The 24799-nt window shown below is 46.0% G+C and overlaps 1 protein-coding gene across 1 annotated transcript in view; it reads left to right on the top strand.

Moving 5' to 3' along the window:
* Positions 1 to 24799, top strand: part of CALN1 (calneuron 1) — a 330546-nt gene that overhangs the window by 294120 nt on the left and 11627 nt on the right. The window contains exon 5 of the mRNA XM_081131483.1: positions 16455 to 16611. Within this exon, the coding sequence (XP_080987609.1) occupies positions 16455 to 16611 (157 nt within the window). The remainder of the gene's footprint in view (positions 1 to 16454; positions 16612 to 24799) is intronic.

Below are 24799 nucleotides of genomic sequence, written 5' to 3' on the forward strand. Positions count from 1 at the left end.
CTTCAGAAATAATGTGGGCGTTCCGTACATCTCTGTTCTGCACTCTTCATATTTATCACCTCTTCTACGTTTCTCATCCTGCAATCCTTCCTTCTGCATAGCAAAGCTAATGATCTTTATTTTGCCATCTGAACCACCGAGTCCCTTCTCTACCATAAATTTTGTTCTTTACTGCTTCTGTTGTCACTGGTATTGTTGCGTGATTAGATTTTTAAATCATTACTTCTTATATAGTAGCTAGTTCTCTTCTGATCAACAGATATGTGTGTGTATTAAAAGATAGGGAAGACAAAGCAATGGCTATGGAAAGTTTACTTTTATTTCCTATAAATATTTTTCAAAATTATGTTTCCTTCAGTCTCCAAAGTGCTTGGTTCTTCTGCAGTTTTTCTGTCTTGAATCCTTTCCACAGGTTGCAAACTTTGTTTGTATGTTCATTTCCTCCAGTACATACATCTTTTGCACAAAGAAAGAGAAATACTAGAATAGAATTTTCCATAAACTAGCCCAAGCCTCAGTGAGCTGGCAACGTTTCTTGAATGTGGAGAGAGGCAGGAACATGGGCAGGTGCATTAGGGGAAGTTTATCTCTGGGGAGCTGCTACCCATGAAGGTAGAGCCAGTGAGCCTGGGGCCAGCTTATCTTCTCTGATTCTCTGTTGGACCTGACCTCCACTCCACAGCCACGTCCAACTGTGTGGCCTTTTCCTTCATACTGCTTCCTGCTCCCATCATGAGGTTACTCTTGCCCTTGGAAATTCCAGGCACATCAATCAGTCAATGGTGCACACTGATGTTGCACAACAGATCACCCCAAAACTCAGTGACCTGTAACAAGAAGCACTTATACAATGTTCATGGATCTGGAGGCCAGCTGAGTGAGGCTCAGTTGATCTACACTGAGGCTCAGCTGGGAGGCTCCGCCTCTAGTCCAAGTTGGGTTTGGGTCTACCCCACATGTGTTCATTCAGGGTTCAAGCAGCAGAAATTCAGGGAAGGCTCTTCTCATTGAGATGTCTTTGGTACAAGAGAGCATGCGCAACTGCTTCTGCTCAAGCCATACCCATTTGCATTTCACTGCCCCAAAGCAAGTCACATGGCAAAGTCCAACACCAAAGGGGGCAGGAAAATACTCCAGTCACAGTAGAAGTGGGGGAAGTAAGTATTTGCTTTGCAACAATTCAAATGATAACACCCAGGTCTTGTCCAATGTGATCCACAACGACGAAAAAGCTTCAAATGGAATGTCCTTGGTCTGTCCCATTGCTGCTCTGATGCCCTCACGTGGCCAGATCTGGTGGGGTTGGTGTATTTCTTCCAGAATCCTTCACCTTGACCTCCTAACTCCCTCAACGTGACTGCAACCTGCCTTTTAAGTGCTTATATGGAGCTGGGGATTTTATGGCTTCGTTTATCTTGTTTTTATAAAATGTTTGCTTTTATTTTAGCTAATAAAATTTCACAGGCAACAGATAACATTTAAAAAGATGAGGCTGGGATGTATAATTGAAATTTTCAAAATTCAGGGTTGCACAGTTTAGCTCTGTGCTCAATTAGTGATCCAAGAAGCAATCCACTTGCCATATGTATGATCTGTTTATTAAAAGGGAGAGGCTATGGCTTATCCACAGTCTGAGTTTGCTGTCTGGTTCCTAAATTGGAGATTTCTGCCACTTACTCACATGCCTCGTTTGTGATCTGGTTAGCAAAACAGAGAGTTATAATTCCTGACCACATGCCTTCTTCATGATTTGGTGGGGAAACAGAAGCAAGTTTGACTTACTCAAGTGCTATATGAGTGATCTGGTTACTAAGCAGATGACCAGACAGCTCAAGCACATGTTGTATCTGTAACCTGTTACTAAAACACAAGGCCAGGGCCTTAACCAAGGGCCATGTTTGTGATCCAGTTACTAAAAAAGTGCTGTACCACATTCCTACACACCATATTTGGGTTCCAGTTACTAAAACAAAGGGCATATGGCTTAATACAGTCTGTGTCTGTGGTCTGGTTCATGAACAGAGGGCCCTGAGCCTAACCTTGGACTCCTGCCTGGTTTCCTGGAGAAACAAGGCGGTCTCTGAGCTGTGTGGGGTTTCCTCTGGGAACCAAAATTGGGTCAAGGATCTTGGAACTAATTTGGGGTTCTAAAAAAATAACCACAAAGTATCTTAGTTTTCTTAATGTTTAACATCAATGCTAATATTTTTATAGCAACAAAGGGACACACTGCCCTTCATTACCATTCTTTCCTATCATTTCTATGTACGCATTTGATTTTGGTCTTCTGATTTTTTATCTCCTATTGGGTCACCTTTTCTTTCCTTTTTTTCATCCATTTTACATCCCCATATTTTCCATTCTTTAAGTCTCATAATTGTCACTAGATTTAATTCAATTCCTCTTCTTGCTCTCACACTCGTATGTAACCATGGCCCATTTTTGTTGAGTATTTCCATTTGCAATATGTTCATTTCTCTTTGTGCATGGGAATGATCCTCAATGCATTTGTGATTTTGCCCATTTCTCAAGACAATGTGCACTTATCCTTTTATTCAACAAATATTGATCTAGGGCTAACTTTTGCTAGGTACTGTGGGGTTAAATCGGCCCACAGGACACACCTCCATCCTCAGGGATCTTGTGGTCTAGTAGGTAAAACATAAATGTCAGCAGGAAGTTTTCATTCACTGTTGTAGAGCTGTGATAAAGTCAGGTGTGGAATCCATGGATCACATGTGAAGGGAAGCACATTCAACCTCAGGGAACTCAAGAGGCTTGACAGAGGAACTTCAGAAAAGTTGAGGCCTGAAGGAGGAACTTGGAGGAGGACATGGGTCAGAGAATGGTGTTGCAGACAGAGGGAATTCATCAAAGCCCAGAGAGGAAAGAAAACCTGATGCATTCAGCAGCCTCTGAGGAGGTCAGGATGGTCGGCACGTGGAGGAGTCAGGTGTAGGGGGTGGAATGAGGCAGGACAGGTGGCAAGGCCTAATGATAAAGAAACTTAGGAAGCTGTGTTGAAGAACTTGGACTCTATGATGAAAACACTAGAGTGTCATTTAAGGGTTTCCAGCAGGTCACTTTGGCTTCTGGGACCTCGTTTCAGAACAAGGACCCATATCTAGAAAGGTCACAGTCCTTGCAGGCAGAATCAAGGTCAACCCAAACTTCATTCATTTGTTCAGCCCAAGCAGATCTCCATTTCCTTATCCAAAGTTCCAGTTTGCTGCTGCTTCGATCTTTTCCCTCCTCTCTCACCTCTTCAGAAATGACTTTCTTCTCTAATAAAGAGAAGAAAGACTTACTTGTCTTTCTCTAAGACTTACTTGTCTGAGGTCGTGGGTGTGGTAAAAGAAACACTCCAGAATGAGACAAGCCATGCAATGACATCTCCTCCTATTTCTTCGTGGGATGCCAGATGGAAGCTGTCAAGAGAATCCTGAAAGCCTAAATTACATTCCTTAAATGAGAAGAGAGCAGGTGTGCTCTAGCCACGAGGATCTTCAATCTCACTGTTCCCAGACAGAATTATGTGTTGGCCAACTTCAGCCTCCAGCCTGCAGCAGAGATGGTTACTATGAGCCTAAATGCAGACATGAAATTGGATATCACATCATTAATAGACCTATCAAAATTATGTCTTCTATTGGTATTACCTTGCATTTTTATAAAAGATTTAACATTTCTTATTTTATCTGATATAAAATCCCTATGAGGTAATAAGGCAAGTATTCTTTTTATTATTATTTCATTATTACTATTCTTAATATTTTTATTATTACTAGTATCTATTAATTGGATGAGGAAACAGATTCTGAGCTATTAAATGACCTGCCTAAGGACACTCAGCTACTTAGTGGCAGAACCTGACCTAGACGATCCCTGCACACAGGACATTTCCATCAACCACCGGCTCAAATACTCTGAGCCCCTTTCTGCATTTATTTGCATGTGGATGCAGAGAACTCAGCTGATGAATCTCATTTTCTAGAACTGCTATAGTTGCCAGCCAAGGTGTGGTGAGAGAACCCCGGACTTGGAACCAGGCGTCCGTTACTCAGCTCTGTGATTAGTAACTGAATGAGCTGTGTTCTACTTGTCATGAGTGGGCCACAACAAAACAAAGGGTCAGGGAAGCAAAATGTATGAAGTCCAGAGAGCTGTGCATTTTAGAATAAAAAGAGCTTTATCCACAGAACAACCCAATGATGTAAATAACATTATCTCAGTTTTTCATAGGGGAAAACTGAGGAACAGAGACATTGAGTGACTTTCACTGGGTCACACAGCAACTGTGTGACAGTGTCTGAACAGAAACCAGGGTCATGGACCTTTTCTCAGTTTATTCCTACTAATAACTTAGACATACCACACACACACACACACACACACACACACACAGACGCTTCCTTCCTCGTTATGTTTCCGCCGGCAGTCAGACCTGTCATACATGCTTGCCTTAACACGTTGTTTCACATTATCAACTTGAGCCACTTGGGGCCGTCAGCACCTCCTTTTAGATGTGCAAAGGGGACGTCTATGTGTTTTTTATCCTCCGCATTTGCTGCAAGGACATGAATATTTCCCCTGTGCCTTCCTGCTTATTTTCCATCTTCCCATTTCCACATCCTCAGACTCTGCAAACGTATCCCTGGGGTAGAATGAGTGGGTTCCCTGTTGGGACCCTCTGCCTATGCCTCAAGGGAACCAGCCCTTTAGGGGAATGTCTGCAATTTAGACTCTTCCCCAAAATTGCGCAGTCCAGGAACTGTGCCCCCTTCACCCGACAAACCACAGTGTGCCCCGTGCCCAGGCTCTCAGAGATGAGATTACTTCTTTCCAGACCTCAGTGAGCTCTTGGCAGAAATGCTTTTACTGTGTAAACAAAAGCCAAACACAAACCTGTATTAGGTTGTTATTGCTGCCATAAAAAAATTACCACAAACTTTGTGGCTTAAAACAACACAATTGTACCCTCCTAGAGGTCTGGAGATCAGCAGTCTGAAACCAGCTTCGGTGGCTAAAATCAAGGCATCAGCAGGGCTGCGTGCTTTCTGGAGGCTCCGAGGGGAGACTCTGTCTCTGGTCCTTACAGCTTCTGAAAACTGCCTGTATTCTGTGGCCTGGGGCCGCTTCCTCCACCTGCAGGTGCACCACTCCTGTCGCCGCTTCCTCCACCACTTTGCCTGGCTCCCTCTTGCAAGGATCTGTGCTGACATTTAGGGCCACCCAGATAATCAGGATAATCTCCCCCAGCTCAAGGTCCTTAATTTAGTCACATCTGCAAAGCTCCTCTCTGTAAGGGAACAGACTGGCAAATTCCCCGGATTAGGACATGGGCATCAGCCCATCACAACATCCGCCTCCAGGAGGGCAGAAATAACTGCTCTCCGGAGTCCTCACAGGCTCCCATGCTGGGGGCACAGAGCAGGCTGGCGGGAAGGCTGGGCACGAGTGAGTGCTCATTTCAGCGGAGGCTCTCATCTCAATGGCTCTTGAAATCAGGAGCAGAGAGCCACTAATGGGCCTGTCCTTTGACCTGTACTCAGAAACCATACCTTCAATTTTCCCCTGGGCAGTGCACTCCCGCTCAGTGATCATCCCATTTAAAAGGAGACACACTGTCCTGGTTCTTAGTGAGACATGGCCCTTGCAGAACCGTGTGCCCGCTGCTCCTGCCCAGCTCAGCCCTGGATTACTGTCCTCTTCGAGAACAGCAAGGAGATGCTCTCCTTGCGACCTTGGCACTCATTCCCTGTGCCTGGAATGCCCCCCCCCCCCAAATACGCACACCGTCCACCCTCACCTCCTTAATGCCTCTGCCCAAAAGGCACCTTCTCGGTGAGATCTTCCCCGACGTGTCCCCCCCATTCCCCCAAGGCTGCCCCAGCCTCCTTTGAGCTTCGTTTGCTCTACGCATCTCTGACACCTGCTTTATTTCTTTGTGTACTTTGTCTCCCACAACTATACTGTAAGTCCACGTGGACAGAGATGCTCTGTCTCATTCTCTGCTGTATACCCAGTTCCCAGAACAGTGCCTAGCACTTAGTAGGCCTCGATATGTATTTGTTGAATAAATACAAGAAAAGCATACAGAGAAATAAATGTCCCAGCCACAGCCAGAGCCTGGGGTGGGCCTGTGGCTCTCTCTCTGTCCCAGGACAGTGTGGGGAGCATGTTTCAACAGCAGCACTGGGGAGAGTGAGGTGCACACCTCGAACCCAAGTTCAGATGAAAGCCGCAGAGCGTGTGGCTCCTACAGAGATGGAGCAGAACACAGCGCGCGTGGATGTCTGTGCTGAATCAAGCCTCTCGCTCCCTTGTCTTCAGCTGCATCACTCAACCTCTGAGCTCCAACATCTTTGTCTATAAAACGGGCATCATGTAGACTCCACCCCCTCACTGCAGTAACCCTGTCAGGCTTAAAGAGGCCACGCCTGGCACAGAGGACGCTCTCTCTACATCTAGTCTCCCCTCGCACCTGCTACCAGACTGTGTAACTGAAAACTAGGTATTACGCACCCAAAGAGTCCAGTCCCGGTGGACGTCCCTTCTCAGACCTGCAGTCGAAGGACCCACCCATGGCACAGCTCCCAGGCAAGCTCTCTGCGTTTACAGGCCTTCATCTAGAAAGGCACTGCCGGATGGAAAAGCAGCCAGCCCCTTTCCTACACCGTAGCAAAGCTCATCTTCCATGCAGCCTGGGTTCTCTGACCAAGCAGAAGCCACTTAGAGTCAAAGTGACCCTAGACTGTGGCCTCAAGGCGTCAGTATACACGTCAGGGCCAGCTAGAGGCCACATGCTATAAGGCGCACGGAGTGGACAATGGGAGGACAGGGGCCATTTCTGCATCTTCTCCAGCCTGCTCTGTTGTCAGTAGCCTTTGAAAGGAAGCAGAAGGAGCAGCTGGCCAGGAGGTCTGAGCTGGGGACGGGCACCTGCCCAGGGTGTTTGCCGGGAAAAGTCCAAGCACCTCCTCGCTTTCCTTTAGATCTTTTTTTCCAGAGCTTTTCAATGTCAGCCACAGACTCCGAGCCACACGTCGGCTCCGTCACATGTCTGCTCCGTACACCCTGCAGTTAGTGGAAATTTTCTTCCAGACGGTGGCCATCAATAGGTGCTCCATCTTAATTTTGGTGTGTTTTCACATTGTTCTGCAGCATCCCTGCATCCTAGAGGGAGTTTGCAGAGGCTGAGCCACATTTATGACCCAACCCCTGTGCTAACTTGAACTAATTCCTTGCAGGGTTAAAGAAATAGTGCATCCATTTCCTCTGTGTCCTCATGTCCCCACACCAAGTGGGGGACACATACAGGAGTCCAGATGGGCGTCATTACAGCCGGCACTGGCTGTTGCTTTCAGTACTGTTACCAGCCTCCCCTTCCTGCTCACCTTGCCCAAGCCCCAGTGTGTCTGCCTCTTTGCTCACGGCTGTAGGGTGTCACAGTGCCTTGTGTTCCAGTCTCGCTGTTTTAACTCCTGCTGTGGGAAAAGCCTTGGAGCCAGGAAGGATTCTGGAAGCCTCTCTGGTTAGTTACACTGGTGTTGCTCATACTTCATACCTAGACGCCATTGGCAAGCTGGAGGTGGAACACACCCTTTTGGGGGGCTGCTTTTTAATGAGAGCAGGCTGTGTGGCCAGTGGTGTGGGGAAGGCACAGGCAATTAATTCTGTAAACCTAATGCCCTGCGTGATCTTGCTACATTGGTGCTTGGGCACACTTTGGAGATGTGTGTTTTTATGTTGCACCAAGATAAGTGGATGGGGGCGCCCAGCCGTGTGGATGGGACTCTGGCTGCCCCAGATGCTGTCCAGATGCCCCAGACTCCGGGGGTTCCTGCCATGGTGAACTGTAACCAATTCCACCCTGGCTGAGGAGCTCTGACCCCCTGATCTTCCGAGCACTGCTCTCTTGGTAGGATGGTGCCTTTTGTAGCTGGACAGAGATAATAGAGGTGAGCAGTGTTCCAGAGCTCATTCAGCCCACCCCTTTCTCCAGAGACAGAGCATGCCATCAAATAACCACACTGTCTGAGAAAGTTGAATGGAGCTTGGATTCACCTAAAATCTGGTCGGGGAAGATGCTGCCAGCCCTGCAGGTCTCTGCCTGAGCCCCACTGGGCCTGGAGACAAAGGCCTTGAGCCAGCACCAGGCAGGACAGAGAGCTCGTCCTTCCAGGACCGCATTTCATCTTATCAAAAATTCCTGCCTGGACTGGAGGCTCAGGCACCCTGAGGTTGCTCTCGCAGCCGGAAAACACATTCAATTAATGTGCTCTTCCACCTTGAAATGGTAGAGAATCTGAGCGTGGCGAGTCCCATTGCACAGGGGCTTCTCCTGGCCTCACGGAGGGGGGCGGCTCGGTGATGGACACTGTCAGGCAGTGGGCGCCCTCAGAGGCTCATCATTGGCTGGCAGAGGAGATAAACAGACACAAATAACTCCCAGTGGGAAGAGCGGGTTCTAGAAAGGCCGAGGTGCCTGCCCTAGAAAGGCCTCTGCAGTGGGGGAGGGAGGGGGGCTGAGAGGGGCCGGCTGGCAGTCGGTATTACATGCTCCGCCCTGGGAGTCAGACCAGGACAGAGGACCCCACAAAGGCAGGGGCACCTTCTGGCTCACCTCCCCTGTTTGCACCTAATTCCTGGATGTAGTGCTGCCCAGAAGAGAAAAACAGGGATCCTGAGAGAATGGTCTTCTTTGCCTGTCACAGCCACAGTGCTGCTTGTCCTCCGTGTCCCATCAACAACTCTGTCTGAGCACCTGTTAGGAGACTCTAATTCCCAGCATCTGATGAGGAGAGAAGAGAATGGAGTAGGAAGGTCTGGGCCTGCTTGTCACCATGGGGGACAGCCACATTAGGGGGGGCATGCACTGGGAGAAGGGTCTCCTTCCTGTACTAGACTTTCATGTGCTTTTGCAAACCCAAGTGAACAGAGGAGTTCCCTGGGGAGCTTGTTACACACAGGCTGCTGGGACCCACTCAGAGCCTCTGATTCAGTAGGTCTGGGTGGGGTTGGAGAAATTGCATTTCTGACCGGTTTCCAGGTGCTGCGGGTCCAGGGAACACACTTGAGGGCCACTGTGCTAGAGCAACAGGATAAACAGCAGTCTTCCCACCTTCGGGGAACTGAGCTTCCCAAGCAAGAGATCATCTGCATCCACAAGGCAGCACCTGAGGAACTGCAAACACAGCTCACAGGTGTGCATAGCTCCTGATGCTCCACCAAAACCCCCAACCGGCTGCGCAAGGAGGGGCCAAGAACGGCCCACCCACTCTCTCCTTTGCAAGCCCTGCATCTGGGTCGCCCACTTGTTCACATAAACAGAAACGGCAGCAGCTCCAAAGGTGGCTTCCGTACACCCCAGCCTAGCCCCAGGAGGGGGTCTGCAGGGAGGAGCACAGCTCTGAAGAGTGAATCGGGCGAGAGCTGCAGAAGATGCCTGTTTGACGTTCTCTAATATTTTAATGTTTAAAAGCGATACAAGAGATTTGGATTTTTTTTTTTTTTAAAGCAGCAACCGTAACAGTCTGGGACACAAAGGGAATGGACTGAAATAATAAGTGTATGGAAGGAACCAACGAGAAACCATAGAATTAACATCTCTACTGGAGATAATAGGAGCAGAATTAACAGTACAAGAAAATTAGTGATATGAAATACAAAACAAAGAGATGAAAATTATTAGAGGAAAGGTGGAAAGTAGGGACACCAGGAATAGAAATCTAATTAAGACTGATTTGTGCTCCAGAGAAAGGAGCCTATTCGATAAAACAGGAGAAAGGCAACAATCAAAGCAGTTTCCAGGAAACCGTCACGAGGCAGAAAAATGATATGGGTGCAAATATTAAAAGACCCCTCACCAAAAACTCCAGCCAAGATTAATGTAAAAACATATAGCTTAACATAGCATGGAAAACAATTTTTAAAATTTCACGGAAAAAGAAATGTTACTAGTGCCCAAGAAGAAAAAAGAAATGATCTTCAAAGTAAAAACCTAGGCCACCATCCAGCTTCTTTGCCCCTCCCCACATTAAACAACAGTGGAACTGGAGCCGTTTCCACATGGCTGTGAGGGGAAATTCTGCGCTGTTCTAGAAGAGTATAAGCAAACTAAGCATCTGTCCTGCGAGGAGGGGAAAAGTGTTATCAGCTTATTAGAACTCAGGCAATGTCATGTTCGCAAATGCTTCATTATTAAGCTATTGTTAAAAGGTCTTCCGCAGGTATGTGAATGAGAGGTACTCAGTTGGGATGGTCAGAGAAAAATGGACATGAGCATTGAAATCAATGAAATATAATGGAATAGCAGTAACTGTTGTGAATTTTGTTACAAAATTAAATGCAGAAGCCAAGCACCATTCTAGAAAACGGTGCAAATAGTAGGAAATGTGTCATAATAAATCTAGAATTAAACTTACAAAGACAAATGTGTCAGGGAAGAGGCAGGAAAATAAGGTATAGATATTTTCTTGTCACACACAAGGAAAGATGAGACAATGCAATTTAATTTCTTGAATTTGATAATGTAAGGAAATATGGGTTTAGTAACACACGTGATAAATGGAAAGATATCCACCAGCATAATGAAAACTAGACCACTGTAGGTTTTATTTTGTTTGTTTTGTTTTTTAAATAAGGAAGGCTGAAGACTAGAAAGCAGGAGATGAAATAACAAAAGTATAGCCCAGCCCTAGCTGGTTGTGCTCAGTGGTTAGAGAGTTGGCCTGCGGATTGAAGGGTCCCAGGTTCAATTCTGGCCAAGGACATTTACCTTGGTTGCAGGCTCAATCCCCCGCCCCGGTCTAGGCGCATGTGGGAGGCAGCCAATCGACGCGTCTCTCTCACATCTATGTTTCTCTCTCTCTCTCAGTCTCTCTCTCTTCCCTTCCACTCTCTCGGAAAAGCAATGGAAAAAATATCCTCAGGTGAGGATTAAAAATAAATAAATAAGAATAAAGAGTGTTGTAGGTTTAAAAAATACACAAAGTACTCAGGCATTAAACACGGTATATAAGGTTCAGCTATGTCCTTCTGAAAATATTTGGGCTGTAAATTAATAAAAGTTTTGTTGCATTCTCTCCGGACCTTTAAAAAAAAAGTAGCCCAACATATTTATAACAATATATGAAAAGCAATTAGACTCTACTCCTGGGATGCAAAAAAACTCAATTAGATTTTTAAAAAAATGCAACTTCATTCTCTTTATAAGAGACATACCTTTTTAAAGAGATGTGTTTAATGTAACACAGACAGTTTAAAAGCCAAAGGGGAGGCAAACATTTAGCAGAAATTCCACACAGGAAAAAAATAAGCATAGCCGTACTGATGTAAAAAATAGATTTCTTTTCAAACAGAAGGCCCTTAAATATCTTTAATGACTGCTTTTGTATACTGATAAAAGGCACACTATGGTTCTGCACCCAATTGCAATGTGTGGGTTTTTGCCCAACATCACCAAGCAGTTCTCCAACACCAGCTGGGCACCCTCCAATTCAACTCAGTTCTGCCACGACCTACCCGGAGATAGGATCAGACTCGGGAAGCACTCAGTCCCACAGACTGGCCTTCCCTTCGGCTGCTCATCGCAGGCCCAGGTTGCTACTGTGCTTCTGAATGGTTGGCTCTACAGGCACACCTTGTTTGGTTGAGCTTTTTGCATTTTTTACAAGTTGAATGTCTATGGCCACCCTGCCTTGAGCAAGTATCTCGGCACCGTTTTTCCAATAGCATTTGCTCACTTTGTGTCTCTGTGTCACGTGTTGGTAATTCTTACAATATTTCAAACTTTTGATGATGATGATTATTATATTTGTTATGGGCACCATGGATTGCACCCATATGACAGCGAAACCGATTAATAAATAGTGTGTTCTGATTGCTGCACTGACCGGCCTTTCCCGTCTTTCTCCCTCTCTTGGGGTCTCTCTGTTTCCTGAGACACAACGGTGTTTAAATCAGGCCAGTAAATAACCCGACAGTGGCCTCTAAGTGTTCAAGTGAAACTGTTACCTGAAAGGAACCAGGCCAGAGCGGGTCTGCCTAGGGCAGCCAGTAGTGTGTGGGTTCTTGACTTCGTGCAGGAAACATTTCACAGCACAAGTCCAGGTGATTTTGAGAGTACGTTTATTAAAGCTGGGGACAGTGAAACAAGGAAGGGCCCAGGATAGAAGAAGCAACAGGAGAGAGACTAGGTGGGGCTGCTTTGGCTCTCTAGAAAGGCAGAAAAAAGGGGATCTTAGAGATAGGTTTTTTATCTTTCTCTTGCAGGTGGGAATCTTACGCGAGGTCTCAGGGGAGGGTTTCAGCAGAGTATTCATCAGTGTTTCTAAGTGTGCCCTTTCAGGGTTGTGGTCTCCACTGGTTGGTCAGTGTCAGGGTAGGGAGTCATCCATTAGTCATTGCAACTGACATTGCCCACCTGATTTTGCTGCTTTTCTGGACCTGGAGCTAAAATACAACTGAGATTTAAATGTTATCTCTAAGGAGGTGAGCTTCTGTATCTGCTATAAATCGCTTGGCCAGTTTGTTCAGCTATCTGTCTCAGTTTCCCTATTCCACATGTCCTGGCTTACTGGCTTGTCTCAAAAGGAAGAGTTGCATGTCTCTCACTTTAAATCAAAAGCTAGAAATGCTTAAGCTCGGTGAGGAAGGCATGTCAGAAGCTGAGACAGTTAGCCAAGCGGTGAATGCAAAGGAAAAGTTCTCGAAGGAAATGAAAAGCCTCCTCTAGTTAACACACTAATGACAAGCAAGTGAAACGAGCTTATTGCTGATAGGGAGGAAGTTTTAGTGGTTTGGATAGAAGATCAAAGCAGCCACAGCATTTCCTTACACCAAAGCCTAATCTAGAGCAAGGCCCTCCCTACTCTCTTCAATTCTGCGAAGCCTGAGAGGTAAGGAGGCAGCAGCAGAAAAGTCTGAGGCTAGCAGAGGTTGGTTCCTGAGGTTTAAGGCTCAGATGATAGTTAAGATTTTTTAGCAATAAAGTATTTTTAATTAAGGTAAGTACATTGTTTTTTAGATATAATGTTATTGCATACTTAATAGACTACAATATAGTATAAACATAACTTTTATATGCACTGAGAAACAAAAAAACTCCCTAAGGCTTCCTTCCTTGCGATATTTGCTTTCTGTGGTGGTCCGGAGCAGAACCTGCAGTAATTCTGAGGTATGTCTGTCAATCCCAGGTTCCCACTGCCCCCTCCTTGGGTTTGATTAATTTGCTAGAGTGACTCGCAGAACTCAGGAAACCAGATTACTCACTAGACTACTGGTTTGTTGCAAAGGATATTAAAGGATACAAATCAACATCCGGGTAAAAAGATGCACAGGGGAAATCCCAAACAAAGGCACTTGTGTCCTTGCAGAGTTTGGGGCCTGGCACAGTGGCACATAGAAGTGTTTTGGTTCGCTAACCCAGAAGCTCTCTGAACCCCGTCCTTTGGGTTTTCATGGAGACTTCATGACGTAGGCACAGTTGATTAAATCACTGGCCATGGCGACTGAACTCAGTCTCCAGCTCCTCTCCCCTCCCAGGAAGTCCGGGGATGGGACGGAAAGTTTCAGCCCTCTGTCTCTGGTTGGTTCCCCTGTCAACCAGCATGCCCACCTTTAGGGGCTTTCCAAAAGTCACCTCAGTACCATAAACTGAGTTGGGATTGAAAGAAGCTTGTTATGTATAACAAGATACCCTTTTATGGCTCTGAAGCAATGTCAGGAACCAAGGACAAGAGACCGAATATTATAATGTTCCCATTATAATCGATGTTCCCATTGCACTTATCAGTTGGGAAACTCCAATGCACACATCCAACATTTAACTTGTCCCCTTTCCCTCTAAACCTGTTGTTCCTCTGTTATCATTCAGCTCAACATAAAGCCCAGGTGTCAACCCAATGGGCTCACTCTCCACATTCCACACACAATGACTCATCAAGTCTTGTCAACCTTTTTCCTACATGCTTTTGAATTCTCTCTGTCCTCATAGGCCATGGTGCTTTCTAAATCTGTTATTTCTATAGCCTGGTTGTCCTGCCCTTTGTATCAAAGGGTAACTTTTCTCAAGCCCAAACTTGATGAAGTCATTTCTCTGATGAAAATCCATAAGTAGTACCTCATTTTACCCAAAAGATAAAATCAAGCTTTATTTCCCTAAAATTAAACATAGAATTACCATATGATTCTGAAATTCCACTTTTAGGTATATGCCAAAAAAAACCCATCTGAAAGCAGGAACATGAGCAGTTGTTTTTCTACCTGTGTTCATAGCAGCCTTAGTCACAATAGCCTCAAGGTGAAAGCAACCCAGGTGTCCATGGATGGATAAATAGATTAGCAATGTAGCATTGACTACACAACCCAATAGCGTCCGGCCTTAAGAAGGAATAAAATTCCGAAGCACGCTGTATATGCCGTACCATGGATGAACCTGAAGACACTGTGCTAAGTGAATTAAGAAGTTACAAAAGGCCAGATACTGTATGATTCCACTTACATAAGGTACCTAGAGCAGTCAAATTCATGTTTGACTTTCTATAGAAAAGAGAATGGTGGTTGCCTGGGGTTGAGCGAGGGAGGAATGGGGAATAGAATTTAATGGGCACAAAGCTGCAGTTGGGGAGAATGCAGATGTTCTGGATGGATGGTGGTGATGGTCGCACAACACTGAGAATGTACTTAATGCCCTGAAGGTACTGAACTTCCACTTCAAAATGGACAAAATGGTAAATTTTGTTATGTATATTTATCACAATAAAAATAAAGACAAAATCAACCAAGCTCCTAACCATGGCATGCAGGCCTTTATGGATTAGCACCCTACCCGCAGCTCTCACCACATCCCCCAGCACCTTCGCCTACTGCTCTCAGCCCTTAGAACTCAACACACGACCATTCAGTGACCTGTGGAGTTTTCACACCCAAAGCCTTGGTCTCGTGTTCCCCATCCTGACATGTGCTTCTCTCCTCCCTCCCCCCACCTCTCCTCAGTCCCCACCCCACTCACCTGGCAAATTCTTTTTCCTTTAAGCCTTAGGTCGCATGCCTGTTTTCCCAGAAGTCTTCTAGGACTGGGTCTCCCTTCCCCAGGGGTTCCCAAGCCATCCTGTGCTTCACTGGTCACAGTGTGAAGTAAAATCGCTCACCGGCTTGTCTTTGAGAGCAGGACCTCTGTCTCTGTGTCCTGCTCACCTCTGTGCCTCCGCCTCAGTGTCTGGCATGGAGTCATCAGAAACTATTTGTTGAATTAGGAAGTCAACCTTTTGGCACTAAAGAATAGCCATTTAAATTTATTTTAAAAATTACTTTTTTATCAAAACAATTAAAAGACATTTTTTAAAATATCAAGATGATAATTTTTAAAAATATTTTTAAAATATTAGGGTTCATTTTAAAATACTAGGATTATACGAACAATTTATGCAGATAAAATTCTCTTCATAGACTTCAATGTTACTTATGGTCTTCGACAAATGACGGGTTATTATCTTTCTAGCTTCCAATAACAGTTTTTGTTTTGTTTCTTTCATTTCCCACTGCCTGGTCCTGGAAGACGTACATCATATTGTAGAATTTTTTTAATGGTAGCCTGTCATTTCTACATACTGATTTCTGTATTGTTGACTTAACGCACCTTATGCTGTGGTAGCGAAGAAGCCCAACGTCTCGTCTCCATGGCTAACGACAAAAATGTCATTTCTTCCTCACATTATTGTTCTTTTGGGGAATATCTGCAGGAATTTTCCCCTTTATACTCATGCTGGGACCCAGACAGAAGGAGCAGCCCCTGCACCGGGCATGCTGTTCTCAGGGCAGGGGGAGGAATGAGCGATAGAACCACACGATGGCTCTTGGCGCTCTCAGCGGGGGGAGGCACGTGGGACTTCTGCTCACCTTTCATCGGCTAAGAAAGTGACAACTGAGCCTGATGGAAATGCAGTGGGAAAGCACAATGCTGTCACCAGGAGGCAGAACGTAACCGGGAGGGCCGCATCTCCCCTTCAGCTGCTCTTCCTCATGAACTCAGCTTTGAACCCGCACTTTATCTTATTAGAATGAGATACATACAGCAAGATGGGGATTGCTGACTTCTGGGGAGATCATAAAATTTTTAGAGACGTGCATTGTCTGAAGTATGACAACTCCCAAGTACACAAGGGGTGACAGCAGATGGCTGGATGAGTGGGAAACCAAACGAGCAGGTGGCATTTTTCTCTCTAGGAGTCTCGGTGGAGGGGGATATGTTGTACTCACTGTCTTCCCAATAAGTTATTGCAAGTCCAAAAGTGTGCCTGGAGCTGAACATGACGGAAAACTGCTCATCTGATGTCCTGAAAAGCTGGGACAAGTTTCCGTAAAGGAGCTTTAGGGTTGAGGGTCGTGCCCAAAGCAGAGTTCTCTCCCCAGTGCGCCCGAGACCCTCTCACTCCTCTTTATCTCCACAGTTCGACATGCAGAGGATAACTCTGGAGGAGCTGAAGCACATCCTCTATCATGCCTTCCGGGACCACTTGACAATGAAGGACATCGAGAACATCATCATCAACGAGGAGGAGAGCCTGAACGACACCTCGGGGAACTGCCAGACAGAGTTTGAAGGCGGTAGGTGCCCCTGCTTCTGCTTCCTCCCTGGTCTGGGACAGGCCAACACTTCACATCCTCTGTATGAAAGACATGTTTACTGTCTCCTGGGCTGGAACGGCTTGGTGCAGAAGCCAAGAATCCAGGACTGAGGTTTAAAGATCGTTTTTGCAAAGATGCAATTGGTTTCTTTTTCTTTCTATATTTCCCCCAAACTCTGCGTTTGTGTAAAACCCCCATTGACCGTGTCCGTCCTCCAGGGATTCTCTGAGGTCTGTGACTGGATGTGGGCTTTGTGGTGTTTGTCTTTGCTAAGTGCCTTTGCTCAGTGGGGGCTGCACAGGGTGGTGGAAAGAGCCTGTTTAGGCTGCTGGTAAACCCTGATCAAGTCCAGTGGCTAATGTGTGACCTGGGCAAGGGGTGTACCTTCTCCGAGTGTTTCCTCATCTATGAACATCAAGATAACTGTACCTACTTCACAGGACCTTTAGGGATGGATTACCTCTGTGCTGTGCCCCCGGAACGCACTGGCCAGAAAAGAGCCCCACTCATGGAAGGGCTCTCATGAACTTAACAAAGTAGTTACAGAGAAATAGGTTCTCCTGGGGCCAAAAAAGAGCCCCCTGAGAGGCCATTTTTCTTGGGCTCATGAAAGAAAATAAGGAAAAGCTTTATCCCCCCAATCAGTAAAGAGTTCCAGGGGAGCTAAATCCAACGTTGAAAAACCAGAGCTGCTTTAACAGCTCTGATGTCTAGAATCTTTAAAATTACATTAAAGCAGCAAAGCAGACCGCAAGCAGTTCCTAACTTATTCAATCCTGAGGTTTCTGAAAGAGGTCAAACTATTTTTTTCTATTCTTTTTTTCCTGAACACAGACAGAAGTTAACATCTACAGATGGTCAGCGATATAATTGTCAATATATACGAGTCAATATGTGCAGGTGGTAAGCTGTCGCCTAGACATCAGAATGGCATTGGGTTCCCTTGTCTCGGAGCCGCCACATCAGAGCCGGCCAGGCCATGGCAGGGAGGCTGCTCGGGGCTGAGCTGGGCCGTTGGCCACAGCGACCCATTCAGACCTGGGCTCCCACCAGCCCTGCCTGGGCTGCACTGCTGTGCCAGTGGTGCAGGATTAAAGGCATGGCAAGAGGAAACAGGAGTGGCTTATACTCCGAGGTGACAAACTAAATGAACTCGAACCAGGGAAATAGGGTGTGGTGTGGACTGGGGTAGACTTGAGAGCAACGCCCTTTTGTAAAGGTGTTCAAATTTAAATTTTCAAAAGTGCTGTGGACAGCCAACGGAACCCAGCTGTGGCTCAGAGGCTGCCTTGGTCTCCTTTCGTGTGACCTGGGCCATAGCATCTATGATGGTATTTGGAGTTGCAGCTTCATAGACCACACAGGGCAGCATGGTCACAGCCATTGCCACTTCCAGACAGACAGGCAAGGGGATTGGGAGGGTGAGTAGAGGTGCAGAGGGCAGGGATTGGACTAAAACTTGAGGAGACAGCAGGCCTGGACTCCCTTTCATCTCTCTCGGCTGACAGACTATGTGCTCAAATAGTGGAAGCATCTGGGTTCGAGCCCCCCAGTGTGAGCAACCCCTCTGACACAGGAGGAAAGAGCGTTTCTGGGCATCTCATTTTCCACAGGAGCCTCTGTTTGTGGATCACTGTTTTGTTCTGAGAAATGTCACAAATCTTAGTAATTTGAGAAAGGTCAGACCGCACTGGGAAGTAACCTGAATTTTAAGCCATGTTTTTTTATTACTCAAAAGCTCATATATTAATGAAATGAATGACTGACAGAAAGATTTCCAAATAGAAGTCTTAGTGGGTCTGCACTGATGATTCATACATATAACACTGGCAACAGCTATCAAATGATTCATACATATAACATTAGCAAGAGCTATCATTTGGGGTTGGTAAATGGTAAGGCCAGGCACTGTACTAAATGCTTTAAAATTCATGATCTTATTTAATTAAAGAAACATCATTTTGTAATTAGCACACTGCTTTTTAGAATGACCTCTGTGACCTTGATTCATAATCCCTTTTGTATATTTTCATGTCAAAGAGTTGGTTTTTCTTTGTGTGTGTATATATATGTAATATATATATTACACACACACACACACACACACATTTCAGCACTATTTGGCCCCAAAAGCATAAAAGCAAGGTCACTGGTTTGTGTTTAGGTTTAAGTTTTTTCAGTCTCAGGCATGATTGAAGTCACAGGTGCATATACTTAATGCCCATTTCTCTATGTTCAGGAAAGGGCCTTCCTGATTGTGTTGTGGGCAAGGGTGTCTAGGAAGAGATGATGCCCAGGGACTGAGTTCACCCCTGGTGCCCTAGGACTGAACAAGTCCATTTAAGACCCTGTGGCTGACCTTGACCTCCTCCTTTCCATCTTTCTTGCACGCCTGTGCCCACAACAGGGCCCTGCTGGCGTTTTGAACCTCTCCCTGCTCTCAGCGCCATCTGACGGCACAGTTGCGTCACTCACACCTTCTAAATCTCACCTTCTTCCCAGCCCTTTGGGCCCTCCCCTTCCCCAAGCTGTCAACTCCTTGCTGTCCTTTCTTGCCCCGGCCCAGGCAGCATGCCCTGTCCAGCCACTGCAGCCACTCCTTTGCCAGCATCTCCAATCCCTCACCCACCGATCAGCTTCCACCATGCCCAGTCTTAGTAAATCTAGCATCGGAATCTGAAGGCACAAGGTGGTTTCTTCCTTCAAGTGAGGGTGTGCTTTTCTCCTCAAATCTACTCTTCCTCATAACACACTGACCGGTGAGAGGGAAGGAAGCGGTCAGGACAGTCCCTCCAGACTCCAGAGCCCTAGTCAGGCCCCTCGGCTCTTGCTGCTCCCCACCCAGGAGGCCCTTTCCCCTGCAGCAAGCACACACCTACGTGCTGATTAGCTCACCTGGAGAGCCCGCGATCCACGGGCATTGGAAATCCTGGAAATTTGGTGTCAGAGCAAGGAATCAATGAGGAACAAAAACCTGAAGGTGCAGGAGGTCTTTGTCTCTAAAGGGAAAGGGGCACATTTTTCTGTGAGCAAGGAAGGAGGAGGGGGGTCCATGAAACAGACGTTCTGTGGCAGAGAGAGAATTTAAATAAAGCCCACATCCCATGGCTTTGAGGTCAGCAAAGCTGGAGTCACAGTTGGGATTCAGCACCGTGGAAACGGCTTGAAAATGCATCCTTGGGCCACCTGTGTGCCATGAAGTCAGTTAAAGGGATGGACAAGAGGAAATGGGATGGCATTCCGAGATACACCTAAGGAAAGCTTTGTTGGCTTCAGGAAACTCTGAACTGGGGGCTCATATGATGTGTAGAACTCGTTTTCCTGGAACCCCAAAATAAGTCATCTACAGAAGCCTGCATGAAGTTCAGGGAAGAGACTAAAAGTCTAACTCAGGGGTTGGGAAGTGGCCCTTTCTGGCATTCACACCTGGCTTCCGGAGTGGAGTCATTCACGTTGAGTCAGGCCCTTGAAGAGGTGCCACCCACTGTGCTGGGTGCTTTGGGCATGAGGTCATTAACCCTACTGAATTTAGGGGCTCTCTGCCATCCACAATTAGTAGTCTATATGAGAATAATCCCATGAGAATATTTGGCTACAAGTAGGATTTGCAGGCAATCCCAATCCCTCAGATCTTTTTGAATGTCCTTATTAAGGTAACTTATGCTTGATCCACCTAGGTGGTTACTTGGCAACATTTGTGTTATAATTATTTGGAAAAATAAATAGGTCTGCACCCACCAAAACGGGTTAGATACATGAGTATGTGACTACCCATGATGTCCACTCCCCGTCCCCGCTACATAAGAGAGTTTTGAGGTGGTTTTGTTTCAGTTCAGCCACCTGTGATCACCAGACCTTTTATTTTTTGAGAACATAAGCTCAGTGACACTGAGAGACAAATTCGTATTTTATTATTTGGTTTGAGTCACTGACATGTTTAATTGAGTGATCACATGATTGAATCATTTATTTGCCTGTCACTGATCCTTAGTAAGGGTTCCTATGACAACTTAAACTATATACTAAGCTTGGTAGTGCTTGCTTCCACTGTTTACTGCTTAATCCCTAATGACACAGTCCAGGAGGAATGGGATAGAAGGGAACTGCTCAGCATGCCGGCAAGGGCTGGTCACCTGTTAACACATCCCACTGACCTATCAGCGCAGTCTGAGAGAGAAGCTCTGTAGCCCCTGTGGTACAGATGAGGAAACTGAGGCTCGGCACAGTGGACTCATTTATCCAAAGTCAAATAGCAAGTCAGGATTTGAACCCAGGTCTACCTGACAAAGTCCTGCCTGGCCCCTTCATTGTCAGGGCCATTTCCTAGGGCACAGGTGTTACAAAGGCTCCTTACTGGACAGAGCTTCATCAACCTTTCTAGTTTTTCATTTCATCACCAGTGAAGTCATATTATATTTGGAAGCTGAGTAGAAGCGCAACAAGATCTGTGTGTGAGCCCTTTCAAGACACCGCTCCCCCCACTCAAGTGTTGTCCCTAAATGGAACACCAGCTGTCAGATTTTTCTAGACATTCTGAGAACACGCACAGGAGAGGGAAGTAAAGACCAGCAACTGGGGAATAAGGAGTTTCTGGGAAAGACAGCAGAGCTGCTCTGCACCATTCAGTGCTGCAGTGTGAGGACAAGGGGAGTGCTGGCAAAGGAGGCGACACAGGCCAAGTAGCCCAGAGGATCTCTGTGTAGACATGTGGGGCCTATTCCCCGCCCCGTGTAGACTACCTGTGTGACAGTGGGTAACTTATTTTAAAACTCTCCGAGCCTTATTTTCCTTACCTGTCCAATGCAAAGACTGGACAACAGTCATACCTAGATTCACAATCTTCTAGGCTCAGTGGAAGGTCAGAAAGAATTCACGGCCAAATTCAAGGTCTCCAGCTCAGCCATCCTGCTGAAGTGGCAATGTTCCTGTCTGGGTGTCAAATGCTCACCTGGATGGGGAGACCTGGCTCAGCACCTGGTCATGCACAGTGGGCATTTCATGAGCATCCAAGTGAAAAGGGCATGACGTGTCATCTGCACCATCTGCTCCCAGCTCTCCCGGTGCTGTGACTCTCCTGAAATAAAACCTGTTCTCCTTGTGTGGGTGAAGGAGGTTAAGGTGTGGCTGAGGGCTGTGGCGGGCAGTGAGACAGTTTTCAAAGAAAATTGGGGCTTCAGAACAAAAGGATTTTTCTTCTACCTGGAGATCCTTCACAGCAAACCTGTAAGAAAGTTTTCTGGAGCCACGAGTGAGGAATGCTGAGACTCTAGGACCCCAGATAGAGACCCAGAGAGCCGTTTTTGGTAAATCTTCATGATGGTTAAGAGTTCCAGCTGTGCACTCTGGACAGGGTTGGCTTAAAATCCTACCTCACCACCTAGTAGGTCATTGAGTAAGGTAATAAAGTAAATATTAAAAGCCTAATTTTCTTCATCTGCAAAATGGGAATCATATAATGATTCCCAAAATGGGAACATAACAACCTGTGGTTGTTATGAGGAGTAAATGAGGCTACACATGGGAATATTTAGCACAAAGCTTAACATATTAGTAAGCACTAAAAACAAACAGCAAGCAAACTAACTAACTAACTAACTAAAAAACAAAAACTAGCCAGTCCCTAGCCCTGGTTCTCTTCTGGGTGTTGTTTTTTTCACCTGGAGACACTTTGGAGCACATACTGCTGGAACTCCGTATCTGTGAAGGATGGGGCAGGGGACAGATTTACAGGGCTTGAACCATCCTCTTGACACCATCTTCATTCCTAAAGTCAAGTCCTTGGCTTCACCAAGTTACCAGGAGTATTGGTCAACACTCTTTGGGCTTCAAGTTACAGACACTCAACCCAGACTCCCTTACACTAAAAAGGACTTGCTCCAATAATATAAGTCAAAGGGATGAACTTGGCTGGCCTGGACCCAAAATGCTGAAGCAGCAGTCTCCCCACTCCCACCTTGCTCGCTCTCTCTCTCTCTCTCTCCTGTCTGTGGGCCTCATTCTTGGGAAGACTCTCCCTCCCTGAGGTGAGAGGATTCTCTCTCTCAATGTTCACCTCTATTCCAAGAAGGGGGTCCAATCAAACCTGCTTGGCTTGTGTGCCTGCTGCTGGACCATGCCAAGAGTTTGGGATACTCTGCCTGGCCAGTCTCCTTTGTTACATTGGGAAAGATGATGCCCTAGATGATGTCCACTAGGTGGCGAGGTACAGATCCCCAAAACAAAAAGATAGATTTTGTTACAAGAAGGGGAAGGACTTCTGGAAAGGCCACAGCAACGCCTGGCTACTGCACCAAGGGTCCGTAGCGGGACCCTCAAAGCCAGCCACGAGAAACCCAATATGACCTTGTAGTGAAGGGACCAGCTCCCATCCACTGCTAGAGTTGGCCCCTCTTTCTCTTAATAAAAGCATCATAAAACACACCAGCCTCACTCCTGTTACCTTCAAGGCTGTGGCCTCTACTCTCACCTTCAGGTCTTACTTGGGTTTCTGATATCACTGATATATAGAAAAATCTCTTCAAAAGCCCTTAATTAGTCCCACTTTAGACCATGGAAATATCCAGTTTTACAGACTCTTCTAGAAAGTGTTAGACCTGGAAGGATCACAGAGCAATAACAGCTCCCAGACCTGGTAGCTCTGGCTTATTATGAGAATCACCTGTGCTGGGTTTTGTGTTGTTTTAACCTTCCTGAGCCCCCAATTCCCTGCCAGAAATGTCACTTACGTAGGTCTATGTTGGGGCCATTAATCAAAAGTGTAATGATTCTACTTGTTTCATTTGGGAGCCATTGCCTCTGAAGACATGCAGCCCCATTTCCAAACATATATTGAAGCCAAGGGATTAAGAACTCGTTATACCCAGTGTCTCCCAGCTGGTCAGGGGCAAAATCTGTGTCGACTTCTGTCTCCAGGAGAAAATTCAAGAGCTCTTGGACAAGGGGAAAGAGCAGTCTGTCCTGGAGCTCAGATACCAGGCCTTGCCACAGCAGCCACAAGTCTGTCAGTGTTTGGGGCTTCCTAACAAGCTTCCAAGAAAACAGGAAACCCCACTTCTATGTCCTCCTGTGTCAACTCCCCCAACTTACATTTCATCCCCAAGTACTTTCTGGGCTCCTTCTGTATCAAGTACTATGCTAGGAAGAGATCTCAAGACCTTCTGGAAAGGTAGACATAGAAAAGATCACCAGCATCATTTCCATTTTCAGTGTTCATAAGATCCAAAAAGGAACAATTTCCCCAAAAAGTTAAATATAGATGCCCTGGCCAGTGTTGCTCAGTTGGTTGGGCATCTTCCTGTGCACTGAAGGGCTGCTGGTTCAATTCCTGGCCAGGACACATGCCCAGGTTGTGGGCTGGATCCCTGGTAGGGGGCCTGCGGAAGGCAGCCAATCGATGTTTCTCTCTTATCAATGTTTCTTTCTTTCTCCCTCTCCCTTCCTTTCTCTAAAAATCAAATCAATTTTAAAAAGTTAAACGTAGAGTTATCATATGACCCAGCAATTTGACAGCCAGATTAGGATCCAAGAGAACTGAAAATATGTCCACACAAAAACTTGTACACAAATGTTCACAGTAACACTATTCATAATAGTAGGGAGAAAAAAAATAGAAACAACCCAAATGGCCAACTGGTGATGGATAAACAAATGAGGTATGTCCATTCAGTGGAATATTATTCACCCATAAAAAAGAATGAAGTGGTACGACATGGGTGAACCTAGAAAAGATTATGCTAAGTGAAAGAAGTCAGACACAAAAGGCTACATATTGTATGGTTCCCTTTATATGTAATGCCAAGAATAAGCAAGTCCATAGAGGCAGAGAATAGATTCGTGTTGGCCAGTGGCTAGGGAGAAGGGAGAAGGAGGATTGACTTCTAATGTGAATGAGGTTTCTTTATAGGGTGATGAATATGTTCTGGAATTAGGTAGTGGTGATGGTTTCACAGCCTTATGAATATACTAAATGCCACTGAATGGTACACTCTAAAAGGGCAAATTTTATGGTATGTGAATTCTATCTCAATTCAAAATAAATAAATATTAACAGCTAGACCATTTAAAAAATTAAAAGATTGGGCTCTTTGGGAGCAGCATGTCCAGGAGAAGCCTCCTGGGAATATAAAGTTTGGTTTAGGCCCAGAAGCAATGAGAGGGAAGGACAGGG

Source organism: Miniopterus schreibersii (genome assembly GCF_964146895.1).
Source record: "Miniopterus schreibersii genome assembly, chromosome: 3".
In the NCBI taxonomy this organism is placed as follows: Eukaryota; Metazoa; Chordata; class Mammalia; order Chiroptera; family Miniopteridae; genus Miniopterus; species Miniopterus schreibersii.